The sequence below is a fragment of the Sinocyclocheilus rhinocerous genome, unplaced genomic scaffold (genome assembly GCF_001515625.1).
Source record: "Sinocyclocheilus rhinocerous isolate Xijiao unplaced genomic scaffold, SAMN03320098_v1.1 scaffold1841, whole genome shotgun sequence".
NCBI lineage: Eukaryota > Metazoa > Chordata > Actinopteri > Cypriniformes > Cyprinidae > Sinocyclocheilus > Sinocyclocheilus rhinocerous.
In genome coordinates, this window is record NW_015666172.1 from 937,105 (window position 1) to 962,327 (window position 25,223).

A 25,223-nucleotide genomic window follows, 5' to 3' on the forward strand; every position below is an offset into this window, starting at 1 on the left:
GTGGTGGTGACGCTGAAGGCGAGCGACCGTGGTGCTGTAGTTCATTTGTAGCCTAAGTTTAGCTTTTAAGCTCTGGCGCTTTTATTTAGGCTTCAAAATTCATCAAAGTTCTATTATTTTGTGAAGATTATCTTGATGGACAAAACGTGCAAGTTTCATGAACTATGGTTGAACACAGAGCTTATTTTTTGCGATAATCCAAAAGCCTATGGAAAAATCCTGTAGGCTTTTTGTCGAGGGAACCAGTGCGATGCTAACAGCCGATCCGCATACAAAGTGACGTAGTAGTTCCCCCACTGTCTAAACCGGGCACGTCTGTTGTTGCGTTGAGTCCGGTGTAGACAGGGTGTAACACAATAAATAATCGCATGAAAGCTTTCAAGAAGTGTCTGGCTCAAATGGACATACACCATTGTTGCTCATTAGTGATGGTAGAAACTAATTGTTTCAAGACATTGACTTATTCACATGAAAGAACCCAAGCTAATGGAAAATGCAAAAGTTCTGGTTTGTTTGATGTGTGTTAAACAGATTTTTTGTTTGTTTTTATTTGTTGGAGTTTTGAATGCAGTCAGGGGGCTAATTTTCTCTTTTTAGCTCAGCTCAGTTTTTCCCGCTTGAGCCATTTAGCAGTCATTTACAGTTGCTTATTACCCTTCATTATTAACCAAATCAGCACTTTATGCTTCAACAACCTTCAACAACTTCTGGCATGGATCATGGCCCGCCATTATTTACGTTTATGTACTTGGCAGATTTCCTGCAAAATAACATGCATGCATCACATTTTTGATGCCAATTTGTCAGGAATATGGGAATGTAGGATACAAATTAATAAATTTTATGATCTCAGTTTAAGTGAGCAGCACACATTGCTGTCTCCCCTAAAAAAAAACAAAAAAAAGATATCTTTGAAGGCAGCATACCTAAACATGGAACCCCTTAAAATTCTGTCTAGGTTGGCAGCTTACTAAGTTTTGGAACAAAGCTATAAGCACCACTAGAAACCAATAGACTGATCTAAAAAAACAAACTATGATGTAAATCAAGAACTTATTCAGTCCCTGTGCATCAAAAATGGTTCTTTGAAAGTGAAGAACCTCCATATGTCCCATGAACTCTTTCCTTGATTCCCAAGCCTGACAGGTTGTCTCCTTCCAGTACTCCCATGATAGCTTTGAAAGCAGTTGGCGGGTATACACTTGGTCACAGGGAACTATTTTTGTCAGGAAAGAGATCTGCTCGCTTATAATTATGAGTGTTAGGTTTCAGCTTGAAAGACCACTGGTTCGGTACAAAGAGAGGGAGGAAAGAGAGAACGTTTGAAAGTGTATTTGGGTGGGGTCATGAGTTAAGCTTAGATGATGATGGATGTTTTTCCTCTAGGACTTACCCTTACACAAAGGAGTGGAGAGATGTTTATCCTGTGCAAATCGCAGATGCAAATGTGGAACTGTGTAAACGCTTGCAGATATGTGTCTTTTGGGCATTTGTGTTTGAGCTTTTACACTACAAATTTGCTTATGCTTGTTAATTGGTGTTGCCTCATGAAAAATAGTTCTGGCAAAAATGAGAAAAGAAAATTTCACAATATTTTTTACAGCTTTCAACCATCATTATTAGTGTTGTTGGCTATGGCTAATGTTATTCTGTTATTGATCTTAACTTTCTTTAGATATTAAATAAAGTTTAGATATTAAAGTAGCACATACATTGTATACAAAAAACAAACAAACAAAAAAAAAAAACACACAGTAAATAAAGTTTATGTGCATAGCCAAATTTGCCGACTGTAATTGAATCTGATACACAGGATTCACTTTCACTGATTCACAAAAGCAGTTTCAGCAAAAACTGGTTAACAAACTTCTGGTTCATGCACTCTGAATGTAGATTACTCATAAAAACATCAATGGAAACTAGAAGGATGACTATAACTATAGATCTCAGGTTAGATACTGTACTGTATTGTAGTATATTGTATTGTAGGATGTTCTGTCCAGAGGCCAAACATTCCGACACAGTCCTCTGGTTGTGACCTCTTAAGTGAATGTGGTATCATTTACACCTGGAGACAATCCAGTCATTGTTCCTCATAAGATCCAGGTCAGTGCAAGTTTTGCATTTGATGATAACAAGGACGGTCTTGCACAGGCTATGTATTCAAGGAGAGCGGTTAAATATTGCTGTGGTTTGTTTTATGGTTGGGAAGAGAATACATGGCCTTGGTAAACGATATTTTGTGGTTTCCATTTTGCATCTGGTTTTGTTTTTTGTCCTTCACTGTAATCATGTGGTTTCATTGAGATGTTACTGCTTCTGATTAGGTGAATAGCAAACCATGTGATGTTTTTTTCTTTATTTTAAATTTTCTGGGCTTAGAAATCGATGAAAATTGGCAGCTAGTATTATGAACACATGATGTAGACGCATTTTGTTCAGGCAAACCATCTTATCAGGCTTTCCCTTCCTCTGTCGGGCACAAAGGAAGTCTCCTCCGAGGTCTCTGATGTTATTTTCAGGCAGTTTGTTGTCTGCCAGAGATAAGAGGAAGAGATTTGTTTTGCGTCCTTGAAAATGACTCTAGAATCATATTTGCTTTGCTGGGCTACAGCTTAAGCTAAACGAAAGCTAAAAGTTTTTTTTTTTTTAGCTGATGTACAGTACAAGTGTGTTCATCGGTCAGTTTATAAAGTCAGATCAAGCTTGCTCACCCAACAGAAGGGATACTTCCTTAATCGGGAGCCTTTCACTGAGAATAAGCGGAAACTAATATTGTAAATCTACAGCCCTCTTTATCTCTCTCTCATAACACCCAACCCACATACACACATTCATAAAGCTCACAGTCTATTCTCACTCAGAAACATGCACACCAGCCCAGCCTATATAGAGCTGGCAACTCTATTTTTTCCTACCACAGAATCCCCAAATGCAGTTGAGAGCTGGTTTGAAACCAAAATGAAGAAGAAAAATAGCATATAATATAATCACCCTTCCTTGGTAGCTTCAGTCTGAGAAAAGGCCCACCCATCATGCCCAGTGCTAAAACAAATATCTAAATTGATCCCTAGACACTTCTTCAAATAATCATTTATTTCGTCAACGGGAGTGCAGATAAAAATGCTTGTTGACAACAATTACATAAATGATATCGATGATGATGCGCTAAAGTCATTGATGTATGCTAATTTCATACATAAATTGGGCTTTTGAATCTAACAGTGCTCTAACAATGTTTTTAGAAGAAAAATGCAGAAAAAATAGAAAATAAGTCATTGAAAATTTGCGTTGTTGTTTTTTGTGTTTAGTTCATCATATTTAAATGAAAATAGTAGCTTTATGAGTTTACACTTCACATTAATGCTTTATTTCATTAAGTTTATTTATTGATAAATATTCAAGTTTTGTTTTCAAATATATCAGATGTTATCATTTTGCATTATTTTAATTATTGTTTAGTCTTATTTTGATAATTGTTGTCACTTAATTTTATTTTCATAAAAAATAAAGACAGGGAAGAGTTTCATTACAGAGCTGATTGGTTGGAAGAGGTTGAGGAAATATCAGTTAATATCAGTTGTGTCACAGTTATGATGACTACACTAGAAGACATTCAGTTAGTCTGTAGCATATTGTCATATGTTGGGGGCTGACTGAACCTGCTTTCAAAAACAAGACTTTTTGTGTCGCCATCTGATCCTGGGTGGAGATTTTCAGGTATTCACATATACACACACAATCACCCACACATGCAGTTGCAGTTATGAATCCAAAATCACAGACAAAGAGAAAAAGCCTGACTTTGAGTCTCATTAGGAGACTTTCCTTCAGGAAAATGCGTTCCCCGAGAGCGGTGAGTTTGTGCTACAGTCTTTTTCTTTTTCTTGAGTTTCAATCACATTTTCCTTTTTTTTTTTTTCCAAATCCAGATGATCAGGCTTGGTTAGATCAGCTGCTTTACTCATTAGCTGTTTTATCTCATTCCTGCACTCCCACACCGAGCAGCTGCGGCAGGGAGACTCTGGCTCAGCTGGACTTGAGACACAGTCGTTTCACGCTCTGATGTTTTCACAGTTGTGTGTCCGGATGTCTGTCCTCACTTACTTTAGATTCAATTTAGTTAATTAAAATGAGTTACAATGATACAGTTTTTGAATGTTTTGTCAGAACTTAATTGCATTGCTTTTAATTAATTTACATTTGTACATCTGCATTAATAATTTTTGTTGGCCATAACCGGATATTACAGAGTACAGAACAAAATCTGTCCATGTAGTAGATTTAAAAAAAAAAATTTTAACCTTTATTTAGCCAGGATAATCTCTCTGAGATTAAAAATCTCTTTCACAGGAGAGTCCTGGCCAAGAATAGGCAGCAATTACAATCACAAACACACAAAACAAAATAACAAGAAACTAAAACAACTAAAAACAGTTGCACCTTATTGAGTCTTCTTCAAGTGAACGAATAATAGATTTAAAATGTTTCATAGACACCAAAGTTTGTAATTTCAATTTCATTTGAAGTAAATTCCAATCAAATGGAGCTACGTACACAAAAGCCCTTTTCCCCAGTTCAGTTTTGGCAAATGGAACAGAAAGAGTATAACAATTTGGTACTTTACTAAATTAAAATATGATTAAATTTTTTTGTCATTTAAATTGTAAAACATACTAAATATATGTATTAATATTAATATTTTTAATGTTTTGTTTGAGTGGTTTCATCAGAGAAGCAAATGCAGAGCACATGGATAAAATCCTTATCCTTAGATCTGTCAAAAATCGTATTATTTTTGTAAAAGGGCAAATTTAATATGCAAGTTGTTTTTTCATCTTAAGTTTATTGAACATTGTAATTTTTAAGTGTATTCTCGCCTGTAGTTGTGGCTCCTTTTGATTAGTCTTTAGTCTGTATGTATTACAGTAACTTCAGTTTAAACATCCTAGGACAAGCCAAGATATTTTGTTTAGACCAACTGCTTGCCTTTTGTAATGGTGTTTTTAGCTGTAGCCTAGAGATAGTGTGCTCTGGCTGTGAGTTTTGTCTTCCTTTATCAACAAATGTCACCAGAAGAAGCTAGAATGTGTTTGTTTGAAGAACATCCTGAATGAGAAGAAAGACCATACTTGACAGCGTAGAGGTAGTGAAAGAAAATGAAACTGCTACATTTAAATCCTCATCGAAAACTCTCATACTGATATAAACCAGTTTTATTTCTTGGAGGTTTAAAAGGGCGAGTCGTCACCTTACGTAGTCCAGAAGGTGGAAATATAAACAAAGCAAGTCTCTGCAGCTTTTGCCACACATGTAGTTGCGTCTAAGGTTGATCGTGCAACGTCAGTGGAGGTGTGAAGATTCACAAGAAGAAGGGTGTATGGCAGTTGTGCAGAGACATCAGAAGAAAGTCTTTTATGATTGCAAGGAATTTTTGCAGCAGTATGTGTGGCCTGGAAATGCAATGAAACCATTTCTACCTGAAGTAATTTGTGATGTTTACAAGGCATAAGTATCACTCATACTTACAGGAATAATTAACCCCAAAATTTAAATTCTGTCAACATTTTTACAGTCAAGTCATTTCAAACCAATTTCTTTCTTGTTGAACACAAAAGAAAATATTTTGAAAGTCATTGGAGTCAGAAAAGGGACAAAAAAAAGGGTGAGTAATGATGACAGAATTTTTTTTATATACTGTTACTTTTTTTTGGTACCAGTTGGATGATACACATGGATGTCTAGGAATCAGAATGTCATAGTACACTGTAAATAAAACAAGCATTGTTAGAGTATATATTACAAGAAAATACTATTTCAGTTAATTTAAAGGGGTCATATGATGCGATTTCATTTTTTCCTTTCTCTTTGGAGTGTTACAAGCTCTTGGTGCATAAAGAAGATCTGTAAATTTGCAAAGACTAAAGTCTCAAATCCAAAGAGATATTCTTTATAAAAGTTAAGAGTCAGCCACACCCCCCTAAAACGGCTCGTTCGAACACGCCCCCACATATCTACCACACTATGTGGGAAGATTTGCATAACACAATGTTCTTTTTAGCAGCATCATATGACCCCTTTAATGTAACACTTGCTGTTTCTTTATTATTTGTGAAATTTACTAGCAATTTCTTTTGCAAATTGTACAAATTGTTTCACAGTAAATCCTACTTTTCAATGTACACATAAAAACTACAAAAAAAAAACTTTAGCAGCCACATAGCAACAGGCTCGCAACCATTCAGAACACATTAGCAACAGAATAGCAACCATAATTTCACAAACAATTACAAAAAACAAGCAACAAAATTTAACGAATCAATCTTTTGTTTTGAAGCTGTAAAACTTAAATGTATTTTCTAATGTATTCCAATAATCTTGTTTTTACAACTATGAAAAAATATTTTTCAGAGTGTAATTTTGATACACAGACAAATGTCAAGGTGAATATTTGAACCAAAGAAAGAAAAGGAGACTCGTTATGGTTTGATGACATGCGGTGAGATTTTCCCTGTGCTATTCTAGTGAACAAGCTCAAACATGTTTTCTTCTAAACACAGAAATGACCTCATCATTTCCTCTTGGAGTCCATAAATACAGTTCCTTGGTTTTACTTCTCATAAGTTCCAACGCATCTGATTAGTTCACAGAAAAGTCACTCAGTCACATGGTGGGTCACAACAACCAGATGTCTGTAAGCCACCTCTAAAACCTGCCACGCTGTACGCCTACCAAATTTGCTGCTGTGAAACCCCGTCTAATAACACGTTTGCTCATCGGAGCGTGTGATATATATAGAGAGAGCGCCCCTGCCTGAGACCCGTGTCATTGGTGGCCTCACAGTCTGTGATCTGAGATGAATTGTTGCCATAGTGTTTCTGACCAAATACACCAGGGTGGTGGCACAAACTGAACGGTATTCAGGCTCCGCCGTTTCATAGCTTCTCATTTTCTTCCCTTCTCTGTCTTTCCTCTCTCTGTTTCCCATTACTAACTTCATCCCTCACTACAATTAGAAGCATAGAAGAAGCCACTTCTGGTCTTATAAGGAGTGAGGTTTACATCAGTGGGTTTGGTAGAACTGTGTGAGAGAAAGTCTTTATCTAGGGGTCTCAGTTTGAAATTGTTACAGTAAGGGCTCAGACTCATGAATCTTATTAGTGGACTCTAGTTTGAGTTGTTCGGCGTAAGCAGGCCTGTGCAACTCACCATTTATGCTTTGAAGTGGCCTGGAGGCTTGTGGTTTTTCAGGGCCGTCCCTCTTGTGTCTGTACACTGTGTTAAGAGCATTCTTGGACTGGGATGTGATGGAAAAAAGACTTACTTTGCAGACGAGGCTTTAGCAGTGTTTTCATATGTTTGTTTATAGAATGCTACAATATTTGTATATTGTTAGTTGTTCTAACTAACGAAAGCATCACTATTATTATTGCTCTTACTACAGAATAAGGATAAGAATACACCTCAAACTATATGTATTAAACTTTGGTGCATAACTTGTCCTGCACTGTTTGTGCTATAGAGATGAATGATTCCTCAAATCATGCATTTGTTGAGGAGAGTTGTGCTATTACTTTTCTAAATGTGTGATTTCTGGCGACAGCTGACAGATAATAAACTGAAATAAAAAAACAAGCTATCTGGGGAATGGGGATATCACTTAAAATATCACTTAGAAGAGTATAATCAGAATTTCATTTAGACTTGGTAGGGACTCCTAGCAACTCCATAGCCACGTTATATAAATGAATTTTATGTGGTTCATATTTTTTACAAATGTTGTGGAAAAATAAATGCTTGGAAGCACTTTTTTTTTAAACCTTTTAAATAATTTGAAGATACTTTTCTTTCTTAGATCATCACTAAAGCATCCATACTTAGCACGTCATGTATCACTGGTCAAACCCATTTGTAAGATAACAGAAAGATGTCCTTCACATGAACCACAATGAATCAAGTCATATGTGTCCGCTTTTGACTCTTCTCCATTTTGAGAATCCTTGTCTTTTATTAGCATATAAATAGCTCTCCGTTAGTCATGTTGATAGCGCTACAAGAGCTCAGATTTGATAATGGTGATGTACTGGGACTGGAATGTGCCATTTCTGAATGCTGATGAACTGCTATATTAACTCATTACCATTAGAGACAGATATAAATGTTCCTATTAATACCAGTTTGTGATATTTGAACATAGCTAAATGACAACATAATCACAAACAATGAAATCCATTTATTTATTTATTTGTTCTTCATTAATTTTCTATTTTATATAGAATATTATATAGAATATTTGAATATTCTTTCTTTTTAGTTTTCTTTCTTTTTTTTACCATCATAAATAATTTTGGCTCATCCCTCAAAAATGGAGTTTACAATGCTGAACATATTGTGGAAGTCATGCGGTGAGGCATTTCTCCAGAATAAATGTTAATATTCACAAAATATAGATATACTTAAACATTATACGTGTCACTATTGTGATTACAACTGCTTCCTAACCTTGTTATTTATATCAAATATTATATACAATTATTAATATATAATTTATGCATATGCATAATCACATCTGGCTAGTTTCTAAAAGTATTAACTGTACAGCTTAAGTTTTGTCATTTTAATTGCACATTTCTGATTTTAAATGCTCTGTAATGTCTTGCCCCTTAGACGTCCATTGTAACTGCATTACTGTTGAACCTGGAACATTCCTTTAATGCACTGAGTGCATCTGTGTCTAGAAGGAAAGATTTTTTGGACGGCTATAAGTTTGGCATTCAGTTAGTGGTGAATACAATGAAAAGTGCCTACGGCTGAATTTTAAAACTCTCTACACAACAAAAACATCTGGTTAAATGGCACCAGACCGACAGAATAGTGCCAAGTTCATGCATGAGATCACTCAGTAAACATTGTTCAGAGGTTCTGTGAGTCATGAATCTGATTCTATCATTTTATTATGTGCCAACAAAGAACTTCTATATCCCTCTTCACATTTGTAAAAATTTCATTTGTATCCACCTCACAAAAGTCTGTTTCATTTGTGTGTTTGTCTGCTGTCCCAATAACCGCCTTCATTCCGTTACACTTCCTCCCACTGAACAAACACGGTGTGTGTTTGTCCATGTGCTTTGCTCCCAGCCTACACACACACACAGATCTACAAACCTCTGTTGGTCTCTGGGATGCTGATGTAAACGAATAGGCTATCAGATAAGTTATTATATGGTTTTACCATATACTGTAGGTCAACTTCCTCATACCTGAGACTTGCATATTGGTTTGCATTCTTCCTCTCATTCAGTTTTGCCTCCACGCTCAGAGATGCAGGAGCATTTTTATGACCTCAAAAGCTTGACTAAAGCTCTTTGTTAAATTTGTGGTCTTTGCAAGTGTCTGGGCAGGCCTGGGTCAGGTCATTTGATGTGTGTGTGTGTTTCTGGGGGCGGTAACCGGAGCAGAGGTGTGAACAGCTGTGTGTTACTACACACATCTACATCAACGACCATATGTAAAAACCCTCCCCTCTCAACAAACACATATCACACACGTTCAGTTAAGATGAGAGAGGCTGCTGAGATGTCTGCAGGCATTTTCTCCAGCTCAGTAACTTTACCTCTCTCCTCTTTTTCTCCTCCTCTACCCCACCGAAGTCAGGATGGCAATTGCTCATTCAAAGTATTTTTTTCTTCTCTTTCAGTCGGCCGCATCAGATGGTGGTGAGTACTCTGTTTAAACCCTTTCTAACAAGCAAAATCAATTTATTCAGAAAGTTGTTTAAAGAGTTCTGCTGACAGTTAGCTTTAAGTAGAGATTGCTATTATAAAAAATATTTTAGACTATTGTTGTAAGCCATTGAATTTTATTTGTGTAGTCAAGTCTGTCTTAAAGTGTTACATTTGTCTATGAAGAGATGCAAGAAAAATGGTACAAGAGAAGTAGAAGATCATAATTTAAGCAGTGCACTTCATTTGAACACTGAGAATAAAGCAAAACTCACTTTCTCCAATTGAATATATATTGACGAGTTACAGATTGGAATGTGTAACTGAAGTAATCGGTAGCAGTTGATGACTTAGATACACTATACACTAAGTTTGGGGTCAGTTTTTTTGAAAAAAAAAAAGAGAGAAAGGTTTCTATTTCAAATAAATGCTGTTCTTTTGAACTACAAAAAATAAAAATAACACTTTCCACAAAAATATTAAGCAGTGCAACTGTTTTCAACAATGATAATAAAAAGAAATGTTTGTTGAGTACCAAATTAGCATATTAGAATGATTTCTGAAGGATCATGTGACACTGAAGACTGGAGTAATGAAAAAGTTCAACTTCGTCATCACAGGAAAAAATACAATTTAAAATATATTAAAAATATTATTTTTTAAATAACTTGATAATAACTCACAATGGTACTGTTTTACTGTACTTTATTTTTTCTTTAGAGACCTTACAACAAATCTCGCACAGAAAGTTACACTTAAAGATTTTGGTTTAGGTCAAGGTGCAGAGAGAAAGTTTTTGGGCATGTCAGAAGCAAAAAGTGTCAGTAAAACTGTCAGCAGGCCAATGAGAAAGTTTCCTTTAATTTGCAGGTTATGACAGTGATATTTAGAGAGAAAGCTTTGAGGTTTGTCTGGACTTGTCTAGCGAAGAGCAAGGAAAACAAATATTATGCATGATAGAGACCGCAACTGTTTATAACTAAGATACAAAACAGCACAAGTTATATATAATCTAGCTTTACTTGCTTACAAATCACAACATTTTTGTTGTATTCAAATCAGCAGCACTTTAAAGTATGTCATTTTTCTGTTTAAATTCTTCTAATCCTAAACCATTACCATTAAGGCATTTGCACATTGATTTTACCAAAATGTGTAAACACTGTGGCTCTGTGGCCTTTTCAACATTACTTAGTTTGAGCAACCTGACCAGCCCAACACAGCAACACTTGCTCAACCAATCGAGTGCGTTTGCAGTGAAACAGTTTGACTGACCAATTTCAAACTGAAGCAAACCTGTTTGAAAACAGTCATTATTTTTTCAATTTAATTGTTAACAATAGTGACTGAAATTATGCAAATTGATGATTCTTGTAGTTATCTGCATACTGTCGTCTTTACATGAAAAATCATTCCCACTCCTCTCCTCATGCCACAGTATTAAAGACATCTCATCTCAGAACAGAGAAGTGATTTTGTTTTAGTGATCCAGACCAGAACAGTTGAAGAATCTGATCCTAAATCATCTCAACTGTGATACTTACTCTTTGCCTTATCCAGAGCGCAGCGGTCTTGAGCATCATGACTGCGGCAGTGTGAGCAGTTTGGAAAGTAATGGTAGTCTGCCCAGCGTCACCAACCATTGTCGCTTCTCAGAGCGCCGTGTTGCATCATGGGCCGTCAGCTTTGAGCGCTTGCTCCAGGATCCTGTGGGTGTCCGCTATTTTTCTGTAAGTACTGGAGTGTGTCTTAGACATGTGCTTATTGTTAACTAAATACAATTCTTATGGCCTGTGAGCTTTTGACAGGCTATCCTTTGTGTATATCAGATTGATGGTTTGTGTTGTTTCATTTGTTGACACCATATCATAAAGTAGAAGTGTATTAATGTCACAGGATAGTAGTTTAGAACCAAATGTACTTTTCGATTTTCCTGCAGGAGTTTCTAAAGAAGGAGTTTAGTGAGGAAAACATCTTATTCTGGCAGGCCTGTGAATGCTTTAGCCAAGTTCCAGAACATGACAAAAAGCAGGTAATCATCTGCAACACATACATGGTTCCCTCAGTCATGCATATTCAGTCGTCTTGCTGCTTAGGACTCTGTTGAAATCCTCAATGACCCTTAAAGTGATATTTTACCCAAAAATGAAAGTTCTGTAATCATTTACTTATCCTCATGTTGTTTGAAATCTTAACGACTTACTTACTTCCATGGAAAAATAAAACAATTATGAGAAGCAGAATGTCCAGGCTGCTCTTTTTCATACAAAAAAGTAGATGATCATTTAGTCGGTAACTCCAGAAAGGACAGAAAGAAAAAAAAAACATCATAAAAGCAGTACAAAAGAAGTCTGCATCATTTGTGCACTATATTCCAAGTGTTTTGAAACCATTTATTAGCTTTGTGTGAGGAACAAACCAACATTTAAAGATGAAGCTTATTTTATTTTAGTATTATTTATCAGTTTATTTTAGTATTATTTTTATACTGTTATAGAAATTATTAATATTTTGAATTAGCTGCTTTTATACTTTAAGTAGTCATTTTAATTTTAATATTTTATATATTTTTATATTTGACACAACTTTTTTTTTCAGTTAGTTTCCAAGACATTTATATATTTTTTAAAAGTTTATGTATGTATTTAATTATTTTGTTTTTCAACTAATATTTATATATATATTTTCAGCTTTAGTTAATGGAAATTATTTTTAATAGTTTTAGATAACAATAACATTAGTGTATGTATGTGTTTCAATTGATATTAGGGTGGTTAAATAATGAAAGAATTCTAATTGTTTGGCTAAATTATCCTTTAAGAGTCAGGAGCATACAGGTCAATAGGTTTTTGATCTTATTTGAATCCTTTTTCAGCTGTCCCAGAAGGCCAAAGAGATCTACAATCGTTTCCTCTCAAGTAAAGCTACCATGCCGGTGAACATCGATAGTCAAGCTCAACTTGCTGATGATGTCTTGACAGCTCCACAGCCTAACATGTTCAAACAGCCACAGCTGCAGGTCGATGTACACACATGATTAAACTCCCACATTCACATAGCCGTTGTCATTGTTTGACTGAGCAAACCTAACCTTCATTAAACCTTGACTCATCCCTGCAGATCTTTAACCTGATGAAGATGGACTGTTACGCTCGGTTCCTGAAGTCCACTCTCTATCAGGAGTGTATGCTGGCTGAGGTAGAGGGCCGACCTCTCCCTGACCCCTGCCCGATTCCATGTAGCCCCGCCCCGTCCAAGCACAGCTTCACCTCTGACCGTTCCACATTCTCCACACCTAAAAAGGTACTAATCTCACTACAGCAGCAATATCTCTCAAGAAAGCTTTGTGGTAGTTAAATTATGAGTAATGGGGAAATGTTTTTTGTTTACATTTACACCAGATTTTTTTTATTAGTTGTCTATGGTTTCCTGTGTTAATATAGATCTCATCTGTTTCAAATGGCATCAACTACCTTCCATTTTAATGTATTTATCCTTTAATATGAAAAATAGGCATTGCTACAGCACTTGAAAAATATATTAAAATAATCTTAAATAATCAAACCATTAAAATATTTATTATTAATATAAAAATATAGTTAAATATTTTATCCATTTTATTGAATTTACAGCAAACATAAGTTCATTTTGGTATATACCATTACTATATACATAATATAAAATAATGCAATATAAATAATATAAAATAATATATAAAATATTCCATGGTATAACATTTTGGCCATACTACCAACTGCTTACTTCCATGCTATCTGTACAGAATACATTTAATGGACTTAAAGGGTTAGTTCACCCAAAAATGAAAATTCTGTCATTAATTACTCACCCTCGTGTTGTTCGAAAACCCGTAAGACCTTCGTTCATCTTCGGAACACAAATTAAGATATTTTTGATGAAATATGAGGGCTCTCTGACCCTCCCAGAGACAGCAAGGTAACTACCACGTTCAAGGTCCAGAAAAGTACCAAGATGAGCGACAAAGTAGTCCGTGCGACATCAGTGGTTCTACTGTAAAGTTACGAAGCTACGAGAATACTTTTTTTGCGCAAAGAAAACAAAAATAACGACTTTATTCCACATTTTCGTCTCTACTGCCTCACTTGTGGATGCACGTTCACGACAGTATCATGACGCGAGCGTGTGGCGGCGCTGACCCAGATCCGGCGTGATGACGCCATCAGATTTCAGGAGCCCTCAGATTTCATCAAAAATATCTTAAATTGTGTTCCGAAGATGAACGAAGGCTTTATGGGTTTGGAACAACACAAGGGTGAGTAATTAATGACAGAATTTTCATTTTTGGGTGAACTAACCCTTTAATGTATACTGACATTTCCTATAGCTTTAGCCTGATTCACTGCTATGATATTCTGATTGTGTCATGTTGTGTTACAGGAAAACAGGAGGCCCAAAACAGGCAGGTCAAGTGATGACCTCAGAGAGAAACTCTCAGATAAGAAAAATGGCTTCTTTTCCTGGTACAGATATCCAAGTATTGGGAAAGGACAAAAGAAAAGAGATGCCCCAGATTTACCTTACAGTGAGTCTCAAAGCAGTATCTCATCAGTAATTATTGAATTTCTTGTATTTATAGCATCTTATACTACTGTAGATCTGACCCTGTATGCTGTTGATGAATGAGTACTGATTATGCTTAATAGGCTGATGGGATTTTAAGGCATGTAAACACTTTAAAGAGTGTTCTAAATTGTGTTGTTTTACCTTAGCGCCAGACCCAGTGCCAGACCCAGTGAAATTTAATTTCAATATTTGTTTCAATATTTATTGTGTAAATGAGCTGTGGTGTCATTTTCATGGCAACCAACATTCCCCCCCTCCAAAAGTTACTTTATTTGGTTACCAAGGAGGCCACAGTTCCAAAAGTAGTTGAAGTGTCCATTGTTGAAGAAACACCCTTTTGTTTGCATTCAAGAGCAGAGAAAAGCTTCCCTAACTGAATTTAATTTAATTTAATAAAAGTTAACTTTCTTACAATTAGTGTATTTTGGTAGTTATTTTTTGTACATTGTAAACACATTTTCTGATATAAAACCAATTTAATGTAAATTCTAATATATGTGACATCTGCCATGTTGTGATTGGTTATCCATATGCGTGGACAGACTGTAATGGGCGGAGAGAGTCTCAGGGTTCACTGTCTTCTGGTGCGAGTCAAGAGCTCAACACTTCGTCTTCCGGAGGAAAGAATGAGGTAAGAAGATTGGGAGTTACATTAGGGAGTTTAAAAGTGCACCATTTAGGACACTAGAGAGTTACAACAATACGTATCCATTAGATATGCAAAGGTAAGCCTTTTTCACCAAATCAAAGCAAAAATTGTGATCATACACTGCAGTAGGGCTGTCGAAATGGCTGAAAAACTAAATTCGAATTTTGTACTTAAATATTATCAAAATTCTAATTATATTCGAATTTAAAATGCATAATTTCAGTTAGGGTGAAAAAAAGCTTAAAAAAAAGAGGGTGCATCGAGGAAAATATTTACTAATGCACGTTTATTCAAAGTGCATAATGTTTAAAATAATGGCAAATGGCAATGGTTATACGTTTTTTCAAAGTTAAACTTGCATTAATTTTACATGGCGTTCTAAACATGTGGCTTTTTTTGTGCGAGACGCGAGTGCAACAGTAATAGATGTCCGTCTAGAAAATGCGTGAACTATGTGTTCTGTGTGAACGGCGTGGATTGCATTGATGTTCTCTTTTTCCGTAATATTTTTAATGAACAACGCAGCAGCGCCGCATCTAGTGGCTTCAACTGGATAGGCTGACATAAATATTATAATGCAGTGACACCTAGGCTACATCGTCATCGCAACTGATCGCGCCGCTGATAAGTCTGTCTGACGCACACCTAAAATTCAAATGCAACGTTTTTGCATTTGAATGTGGATTTTTATTTTAAATTCGACGAATATTCGAAATTCTATTTTTTTTTTACAGCCCTTCACTGCAGTGATTTTACCACAGGTTTAGGGGTTGTTTAACTTTTTCCAATTTGACATAATAAATTTCATATTTTCGTTGGTTGTTTTATAATGTTTTGTATGTGTAAAGCAGTGTGAGCTGAGAAGTTCTGGTTCTGTTTGGGAAAAGGACAAAGAGCGATGTAGCAGGACGTGTACAGTAATGCTACCCAACGGCTCTGGCTGCTCCATTCCTCTACGACAGGGTGCCTCCATTAGACAGGTGCTGCTGGAGCTCTGTCAAAAACAGCACATCAACCTGGCTGCTGTCGACCTCTTCCTCACCGGAGGAGAGAAGGTAGAGAGAGAGACCCTTCACAGCTTTTATATTGTCTCCTTTAGTTCTTCTGTGAATGCTAAGCTTGAGCTTTGTCACTGATTTATCTTTTTCTCATTGATCCCTGCCTAGCCTTTGGTGTTGGACCAAGATAGTATTACTCTCAGCTCCCGAGAACTTCGTCTTGAAAAACGCACTTTGTTCAGGTACATGTTGTTATTATCTCTCTTTCACTGGTGCTCGGTTGAAAGTTCACGATAATCCCTGAGTATTTAATGACCAAATATTTGCACCCAAATGGAGTTGTTATTTTGACTTTTAAATTCAGTAGGAAATTCTCTTCAATACCAGCACGATCGGTTCTCTCCAAGAGTACCATATCTCATAAATGTAGAAAGACCATCAAACAAATGTGTGCTGTGGTTGGTGCTAGACTATAAATAAATCCACCCTGTTTGCTATTTTCAGACTGGACCTGGTACCTATTAACAGATCGGTTGGGTTGAAAGCAAAGCCCACAAAACCTGTGACTGAGGTTCTGCGTCCTGTGGTTGCCAAGTATGGACTCCACCTTGGTGACTTGGTTGCCAGAATAGTAAGTGATTGACTGTGAGCAGTTACACATATGGCTGGCATACTCTGTATATTTTTGCATTGTTTGCTGTGCACACTCTCAGCACAGATCTGGGGCTGCATTCACAAAAATCTTTTTAAGAAATAAGTTAAGAAATTTCTTAAGATAAATTCCAAGAAGTCTGTAAGAATGTTCCTAAGGGCAATTCTTGAAAAATTCTTAAGAAGTTCTCAAATATATTCTTAAAAACATCTTGTTTTTTTTTCTTAAGAAGAAAATAGAAGTCATTATCTGACTGAATAAATGGCGTTTCTTGCTGAAGAATCACTGATAAACTAAATGAAAAACAATTTAAGGATTGTCTTTTTGCGGTGCCTGCAGATTACTGTAATAATCATAAGCATGCACACTATTTTCATAGTGTGCTTGACGGGAGCTTAGCTTGGTGTTTTTAATGCACCGTGTTTTTGAACAGTTACTTTCAAAGAGCCTGTCTCAAGATGAAGTGATCTGTTTCATTCATTTGTGCGCCGTCTTTTTGCGCTCTCCATAGAGTGAACGAGTACTGTGTGTGTGTTACAGTAAACTGCTACAGTAAACGTGTCTTGTGTTCATATGCGCTGAATAAGATTGTTGTATTTAAAGGCAAAAAATTAAAACAAGCCCTGTCTGACTCGTTTTTGTAGAGTTGTTAATGAATATCAAATTCAGAAAAAAGTTGTCACACATAATCATGATTCATGACCCATCGTTTACATTATCCATCATTGGTGTGTCACTTCAAAAAACTTGTGCACATCGATATTAATAGTCCTATTATGTATTTTAGTCTATGTAGCTAGTGTTGTTGTAATGCTTAAATATAACAATTACTTTGAAATAACCCTATAAATTCATTAAATCATTCTCACCATTTGGTATTTAAGACAAGTCTGAGGTTATACTAACTTTAGGAAGTTATTTATGATGATTTTTAAGAAGATTATTTTCAAGAATTTAAATTCTTCTTAAGTTTTGTCTTAAGAACAATCTTAAGAAAAAAGATAAGATATTCTTAAGAAGAATTTTTGGGAATACAAAATATTTAGTTAAGTTAGAAAATAAGAAGAAAATGGCAGTTAAGAAGCAATTTCTTCTTAAGAATGTTTCGTGAATACAGACCCTGAATTCAGAATTTATTCAAAAAATAGCAATGTCTCATATAATCTGTGATTTAAATCTATAAAATAATCTGTGATCTGTGATTTTAAAACAATAGGATTTCCTGATGTGAAATGTACATGCAGCTGGTTCAGTCTCATTGGGTGTGGAGTTATGTGGTATAGCAGGAACACTGCAGTTTTTCCCCTCTTAAACGTCAAACAGTGGTCATCTGAGCCAGCTTTTAGAAGTTAATGGAAGACAGCACCTAGCAGAGAGAAATGACTGTAATGGCTTGAAACAAGGCCACCTCCCAGCTCCACAAAGCATGAACGCTTGTTTATTTTTAGCCAGTCTATGAAGCTTTTACTATATCACAGAGCACAGACGTTCTGCATTAACCTTCAAAAGCATTGAAGAAGATCTATGTGATGCTAACATGTGGGGCATAGCTAAAACTACAGATATAAAGCTAGGCTAAAAGCAGGTGCTAACATTTCAGTCACATATCAGTGTTTGGTACCTAGATTAATGTTCTGGGTTCAAAATGAGTTGTTAAAAACAGGCAAAAGCTGTGTTTGGTGGCGCAAGATATTCCAGATGATTGAAAAGCAGAAATAATCCTTTAATAAAATATCCTTTAATACTGTTCAGGGTGCATAAACCTCTAGTCTTGTGTTACCGTAATTCTTGTAAATTAAGTTTACATATTTAAATAATACTTTGTGGATAGTAACATCATATAGTCACGACAGGATTTGAAAAATATCAGATCGTAAATGTACATAGACAAGGTTAAGCAATTTGATAAGTAGTCTCATGTTAACATGTATAATGTTCAAATATTATGAGCAGGAGTATAAAGCATCCCATTATGGTGTGAGAAACCGATGCAAATGATTCAGCGTGTAAGTGAACTATTCACGATTCAGTTTGATTCATTTTTAATTTCAGACCTTATTGCAAACCCGTTTGACCGATTAGATAAAAAGAGTGATTCATTTATGGCTTTGACAACGCTAGTTCAGATTCTCAACAGCTTATAGAAAACACTAATGATGTGTTTGAGTAAAAAGATTTACTAAAAAAATTTACTAATGATAGTAAAAAGGGTCTAGGTAGGGTCTAAACCCTGATTATGGGTACTGTTTCAAAACAGTATGTATTTTAATGTTCGATGCAGTGCCTGGTCCCATAGACTGTCATAATGTGAGTGCATTATTATACACACACAGCTTCGTATCATGATTCTCTCAGTTCGATATATACGGTAATCTCCTCTGTCAGAGAAGGATTTATCAGTAAATTTATACTGGGGCACACCTGTATTTCTGGGGCTTTTACCATAGTAAAAAGGGTCTAGGTAGGGTCTAAACCCTGATTATGGGTACTGTTTCAAAACAGTATGTATTTTAATGTTCGATGCAGTGCCTGGTCCCATAGACTGTCATAATGTGAGTGCATTATTATACACACACAGTTTCGTATGTTTAGGCAACCTGAGAGATGCATAGAAATTATTTTCTGTGGTAATCAACAGCATGCCTGTCTTTAAACCTTAAATTATATTGAAACTGAAACAGTAAGCTGTATGTGCGTGCCAAAGAAAGAATATTTAAAATTAGTTTGTTAAGTCACATTTCTTGAGAAAAGAGGCTAATGCTAAATGTTTGAACTTTTTAGAGTGGAGAGACAGAAGTTCTCGATCTTGGAGTGCCCATATCAAACCTTGATGGCCTACGAGTTGTACTGGAGAGGGCTGATCCAGCCAAAGGTACACACACACACGCACACGCTGAGTTTTGATGTTTTATGGGAACTTTTCATAGACATAATGATTTTTATACTGTACAAACTCTATATTCTATCCCCTAACCCTAAACCTATCCCTCACAGAAAACTTTTGCATTTTTACATTTTGAGAAAAAAACTAATACAGCTAGTTATACTATAACCTAACCCTAACAGAAAACACTCTACGCTTTTTTAGAAATTTTTTCTTAAAACACACACATTCATGCACACACAGCCTTGTGCACTATCAAGTTCTCCACTTCTCTCTGATAATATCAAGTAATTATGTTCAAGGTCATTTCAACATTCCTTTGGGTAATTGCTTTGTTGTACTCCTTTACCAGACAAGTCTAAAAAACTCAACTCCAAAACACCAGCTGCCAAGAAAAGTCTGCCAAGAGAGGTGAGAGTGACTTCAGTAAACACAGAAGTGTGTGCGATGCCATGCCTGCTTCAATCCTTTAAATATCCAATATACTCTAACTGCGTTCATCAATCAGAAACTAAATGCATCTTGAGCTAAATAACATTCTCTGTATGTTACAAACTCTAAACATGCATGGATGCGGTGAGCTTGAACTTGTGGGTACATGCATGACTTATCGTTGTGTTACGTTTTGAAATATCAGTATGCATTAGAAATGGCTTTGTCCACTGTTCAGACATAATTCCTATATTTTATAAAGGGAATAAAACCTTCATGAAGAAGTCAATCTATAAGACATTCAGCACAATATTCATTCATCCTACATATGTCTTTACTGCATTGCTAGAGAGATGAAAGTTTGGCAGGAAAACCGTGGAAAGGAGATGGTGAAGACAAGCATCCCCGGACAGCTGCGTCAGAAAGGAAGAAAGGGAAAAAGAATCATATAGATGAAGCAGAGGGTACATATTTTCCAGTGCTTTCATGTCCATAGTTTTTGTCAAAGTATTTGGGGACTTAAGCCACACTTGTGTTAAAAGCTAGTAGATGAAGATTTGCCTCAATTTTTAGCTTAAAAAGAGTTTTTTTTTTTTTAATCTTTGAAATGGTTTGATATTTTCCAGTGTTATTTTAGTATTATTTATAAAGTATTATACTATTTATTAATATTTTGAATTAGATATTATTTTTGGTATTTTCATTCTCTTGTTTAAAGTTTAAGTTAATACATGTTGTTTGTCGTTTTTCATTTTTAAAATATTTCTATTAAGCTTTAATTAATTTTTTTCCACATTTAATTTGTAATTTTAGTACCTAAACTTTAGTTAGTTGTCAAAGCAACCTTTTAACTTTCATATATTTAATTTTCATATAAAATGTATGTTTTATTTTATATTATTTTATTTTTTATGTTGTTGAAATAAAAAATGTTTTAATGAAAAGAGGTTTAGGTTTAGTAAACAATAAGTGTTTACATTTTACATACTGTTTACTTATAGTTTAAATCACTCTTCTTTTGTAGAATTTTTCGAGTTGTTGAGTCGTGCTCAGAGCAGTCGTGTTGATGACCAGAGAGGCTTGCTGAGAAAAGAAGACCTAGTGCTTCCTGACTTTCTCCGTGTGGACCCAGATCCCGAATCCCAGCCTCCTGCCTGCTCAACCCCCACCTCCCATAAACCCGGCCACACCACCATCACAACCCCCCGACCTCCTAAACCCAGCTCCTCGAACAGACACCCCCGTGCACCAAGCCCTGACACGCCCCCTTTCACCGCCCCACTCTCCCCCATCCTACACTCCTCTGGTCCGCAGAGTCAGGAAGAGGAAGGGCTGGGTGACCTGACTCTTGTGGGGGAGGGTGACATCAGCAGCCCTAACGCCACTCTGCTTCCGCCTCCGCCTCTGCCAAGCTCTCCGCCCCCTTATGAGGGCAGCCTACCTGAGGCCAACTTCACTCCTCCGCCATGCATACACAGGCATCCCAGCCCAGGTATTTCTCCCGCCTGACTAGCTGTGAGTGTGGCTGTGTGTGTGTGCATGTGGTGGGTGGCATGTTTGAATGGATTAGTTTAATATTAAAACACACACCCCGAATTCACCTGACACCTTATACACATGATAGTGTTGATCTCACTAGTGTCAACTTCATAATTGCATATTTGTGACCCTGGACCACAAAACCAGTCATAAGTGTTTTTGAGATTTGTACTGAATAAATAAGCTCTCCATTGATGTATGGTTTGTTTCATACCGTTTGTTATATTTGGCCGAGATACAACTATTTGAAAATCTGGAATCTGAGGATGCAAAAAAATCTAAATATTGAGAAAATCGCCTTTTAACGTTGTCCAAGTGAAGTTCTTAGCAATGCATATTACTAATCAATAAATTAAGTTTTAATATATTTATGGTAGGAAATTTACAAAATATCTTCATGGAAAATGATCTTTACTTAATATCCTAATGATTTTTGGCATAAAAGAAAAATCGATAATTTTGACCCATACAATGTATTTTTGGCTATTGCTACAAATATACCCCAGAGACTTAAGACTGGTGTTGTGCTCCAGGGTCACATTTATATTTACATAGACTACTGTTCAAAAGTTTGGGGTCGGTAAGATTTTTGTTTTTAAAAGAACTTTCTTATGCTTACAAGGCTGCATTTATTTGTTTAGTGAAAACAGTAATATTGTGAAATATTATTAGACTTTAAAAGAACTGTTTTCTATTTAAATATATTTTAAAAGGTAACTTATTACTGTAATGGCAAAGCTGAATTTTTAGCATCATTACTCCAGTCTTCAGTGTCACATGATCCTTCAGAAATCATTTGCTGCTCAAGAAACATTTCTTATTATTATAATGTTGAAAACAGTTGTGCTGCTTAATATTTTTGTGGAAACCATGATACAGTTTTTCGGGATACTTTGTTAAATAGAAAGTTCAAAAGAACAGCATTTATTTGAAATAGAAATGTTTAGTAACATTATAAATATCTTTATTGCCTCTTTTGATCAGTTTAAAACTTCTTTCCTGAATTAATTTAATATTTAAGAAATCATACTGACGCCAAACTTTTGAACGATTATCTGTGCTTGAAATGGAATACTAGTGTACTGCATACTGCCCAGTATTTACAGTATAAACTGCCTGATGTTTCTTTAAGAATTGTATGTGAAACAATATGGATTATGCACTTATAAACATAGTCACATGACTTAAATAAAATTACTAATTCAGTGAGTTGTAAACACAAAAAATATGGTTTCTTTGAAATTTTATCAACTTTTGGTAGTTACGAAATAATGAGTCAAGAAAGAGATGTTTAAAATCACAGATTTACTTCCAGTTTGTTCATCACACAGTAAAGAGAGGGTCTGGTCAAGTGCATTGCATTGTGGGATGTAGTATTCTGCACATTGTACTCTGTCCTACACAAATGGTCAAATCTAGTAGCATCTGGAGATTCTCTGTTTGTAGAAAATGTGCAAACTATGCACAGAATACTACAGAAATAGTATGAGCAGTATACTAGTATGCTATTCGGATCATAGCCAGTTTCTCTGTAACTGTGGACTATGTAATGTGTATGTGTTGAAAGCTTTAAATTAACGAGGCATTAATTTGTCTTGTTTTGACACGTCTTTATGAAAATAAGACACCCTGTAGATCATGTTGTAATTTAATTGTTCACATGGGTGCATAAAGACTGTGCTGTTTACAGTGTTTCTGAGGATTGTAAATAATCATTTAAAAAACTGTCTCATATCGTTTTACTGTTTATTCCTTTTGACTTTTCTTTTCGATACAAGCTGTGCAAATGTGTCTCTACCCATCTAATCACGATTCAACAATGCTGAATGTGAGACTTTAATCAGAGCTGTTCTGGCAGGAATACTCTAACAGTATTTCACAATACACTTTTAAGATTCAAGCTATATTCAATGCTCTCAAACAGTCGCATTGTTGATTTGCTTGCCATCCTGTTTCCTTTGTAGTGATCATGTTGATTCTGTGCCAATCTGATTAGATCTAATAAATGCTAGCAAAATCAGACTAGACTTGCCTGTGATCTTGTGTATCATTCCTATACCTATGTTATCATGTTTCTTTATGCTCCTTTCTTTACATTTCTGCATCTTCATTTTCCATTCATACTTGCCTTGATTGCATTTGACAAATATACTGGAACCTTGTTGTTTCAGATGTCTGCAGACCTGAAACCACTCAGAAACCTCAAAGCATTATTGATCACGTTTATCCTATAATAAGCAATCATTTCTGATATTGTGTACAGCATGTGTTTGCACAGAAATTCTTTCCAACCTACTGAAACGGCTAAAATAAGATGACTGCATGAAATGCACCAGTAACCTATGAGAGCATGAACATGAAGAAAGCTCTTCCATCACCACTGTTTGTCTGTTTACAATGATCATGGACTAGAAACCTTCTACTCGCACCTAATTCGGACTCGGTTTTAAATTTGTTGTACTAATTTTTACACTAAACCGGTTGGCTACAACAGTGGTTCCCAACCCTGGTCCTGGAGGCACCCCAACACTGCACATTTTGCATGTCTCCTTTCTCTGACACACCAATTTCAGGTCTTGGAGTCTCTACTAATGAGCTGATGGTCTGAATCAGGTGTGTTTGATTAAGGAGACATGCAAAACGTGCAGTGTTGGGGTGCCTCAAGGACCAGGGTTGGGAACCACTGGATTTGTGAATGAATCACTCAGACTATTTTTATGAATTCGATCAGTGGTTCCCAACCCTGGTCCTGGAGGCACCCCAACACTGCACATTTTGCATGTCTCCTTTCTCTGACACACCAATTTCAGGTCTTGAAGTCTCTACTAATGAGCTGATGGTCTGAATCAGGTGTGTTTGATTAAGGAGACATGCAAAACGTGCAGTGTTGGGGTGCCTCAAGGACCAGGGTTGGGAACCACTGGGCTACAATATAGGGATTAGATTTATAATAATAACAATAACAATACTTTTAACTTTTTAATTTGCAAATATACCAACAGTCTATAAAGTAAAGACACCATCCATTTGCTGATTTTTTTTTTTATTATTGATTTATTTATTTGCTAATGAGGACATACTGCCACCTTGTGGTTGGATGGTCATTGTCAAAGTAACGTTGCTCACAGTCAAGTTTTTGTCCAGAGTAACAATAAACGGTGAACGATTGAACATTTTCACTATTCATTAATATTATATTATTCATAATAATGTCCTAGAACATGCTGTCACATATAAATAATCTGAACTTCATTATCAGTGTCAATCGCCTAAAATATGTATCCAGTATTTTAGAGTATTTCCGTGTAATTTGCAGGGAGTTTAAAATGCAGCCTAAACCTGACTTTCATTTACCAATCAACCAAATCTGATTCCGGTTCCCAATTCCTACATTCACTTTATATTCCTTTATATGTGCTTTATATGACTTGCTTGCAAACTTTTCTTCAGGTACAGAAGAAGGAAACTCATGCACTTCAGCTGTCAACAACCATTCCTCTTCAACAGCCCAAGTGCTGGACAAGGGGGTCAGTGTGGAGGGGGTCATTCTGGAGGACAGCTTTGAGGGTTACGCAGCAGAGCTTCGCCAGTGCCAGAACAAAATGAGAAATGGCATTTACCCCTCCACAGAAGCGTCCCATCCCCTCAGCGGGGTGCTGGAAGTCAACGAGAGTGACACAGTGCAATACAAAGCAACGTTTGTCTGAAGGAAGCTGCTTGCTGGACATTTTCAAAGACTGATATG

At 36.0% G+C, this 25,223-nt stretch overlaps 1 protein-coding gene across 1 annotated transcript in view; it reads left to right on the forward strand.

The window, feature by feature from the left end:
• LOC107731946 (regulator of G-protein signaling 12-like) overlaps nt 1–25,223 on the forward strand; it is a 36,850-nt gene extending 11,627 nt beyond the window's left edge. Inside the window, exons 4-18 of the mRNA XM_016543173.1 lie at nt 9,698–9,716; nt 11,283–11,452; nt 11,662–11,754; nt 12,598–12,741; nt 12,843–13,025; nt 14,139–14,283; nt 14,867–14,955; nt 15,822–16,028; nt 16,140–16,213; nt 16,476–16,602; nt 19,405–19,495; nt 19,860–19,918; nt 20,289–20,403; nt 20,964–21,431; nt 24,929–25,223. Coding sequence (XP_016398659.1) covers nt 9,698–9,716; nt 11,283–11,452; nt 11,662–11,754; nt 12,598–12,741; nt 12,843–13,025; nt 14,139–14,283; nt 14,867–14,955; nt 15,822–16,028; nt 16,140–16,213; nt 16,476–16,602; nt 19,405–19,495; nt 19,860–19,918; nt 20,289–20,403; nt 20,964–21,431; nt 24,929–25,185 — 2,241 coding nt within the window. The 3' untranslated portion in view covers nt 25,186–25,223. The remainder of the gene's footprint in view (nt 1–9,697; nt 9,717–11,282; nt 11,453–11,661; nt 11,755–12,597; nt 12,742–12,842; nt 13,026–14,138; nt 14,284–14,866; nt 14,956–15,821; nt 16,029–16,139; nt 16,214–16,475; nt 16,603–19,404; nt 19,496–19,859; nt 19,919–20,288; nt 20,404–20,963; nt 21,432–24,928) is intronic.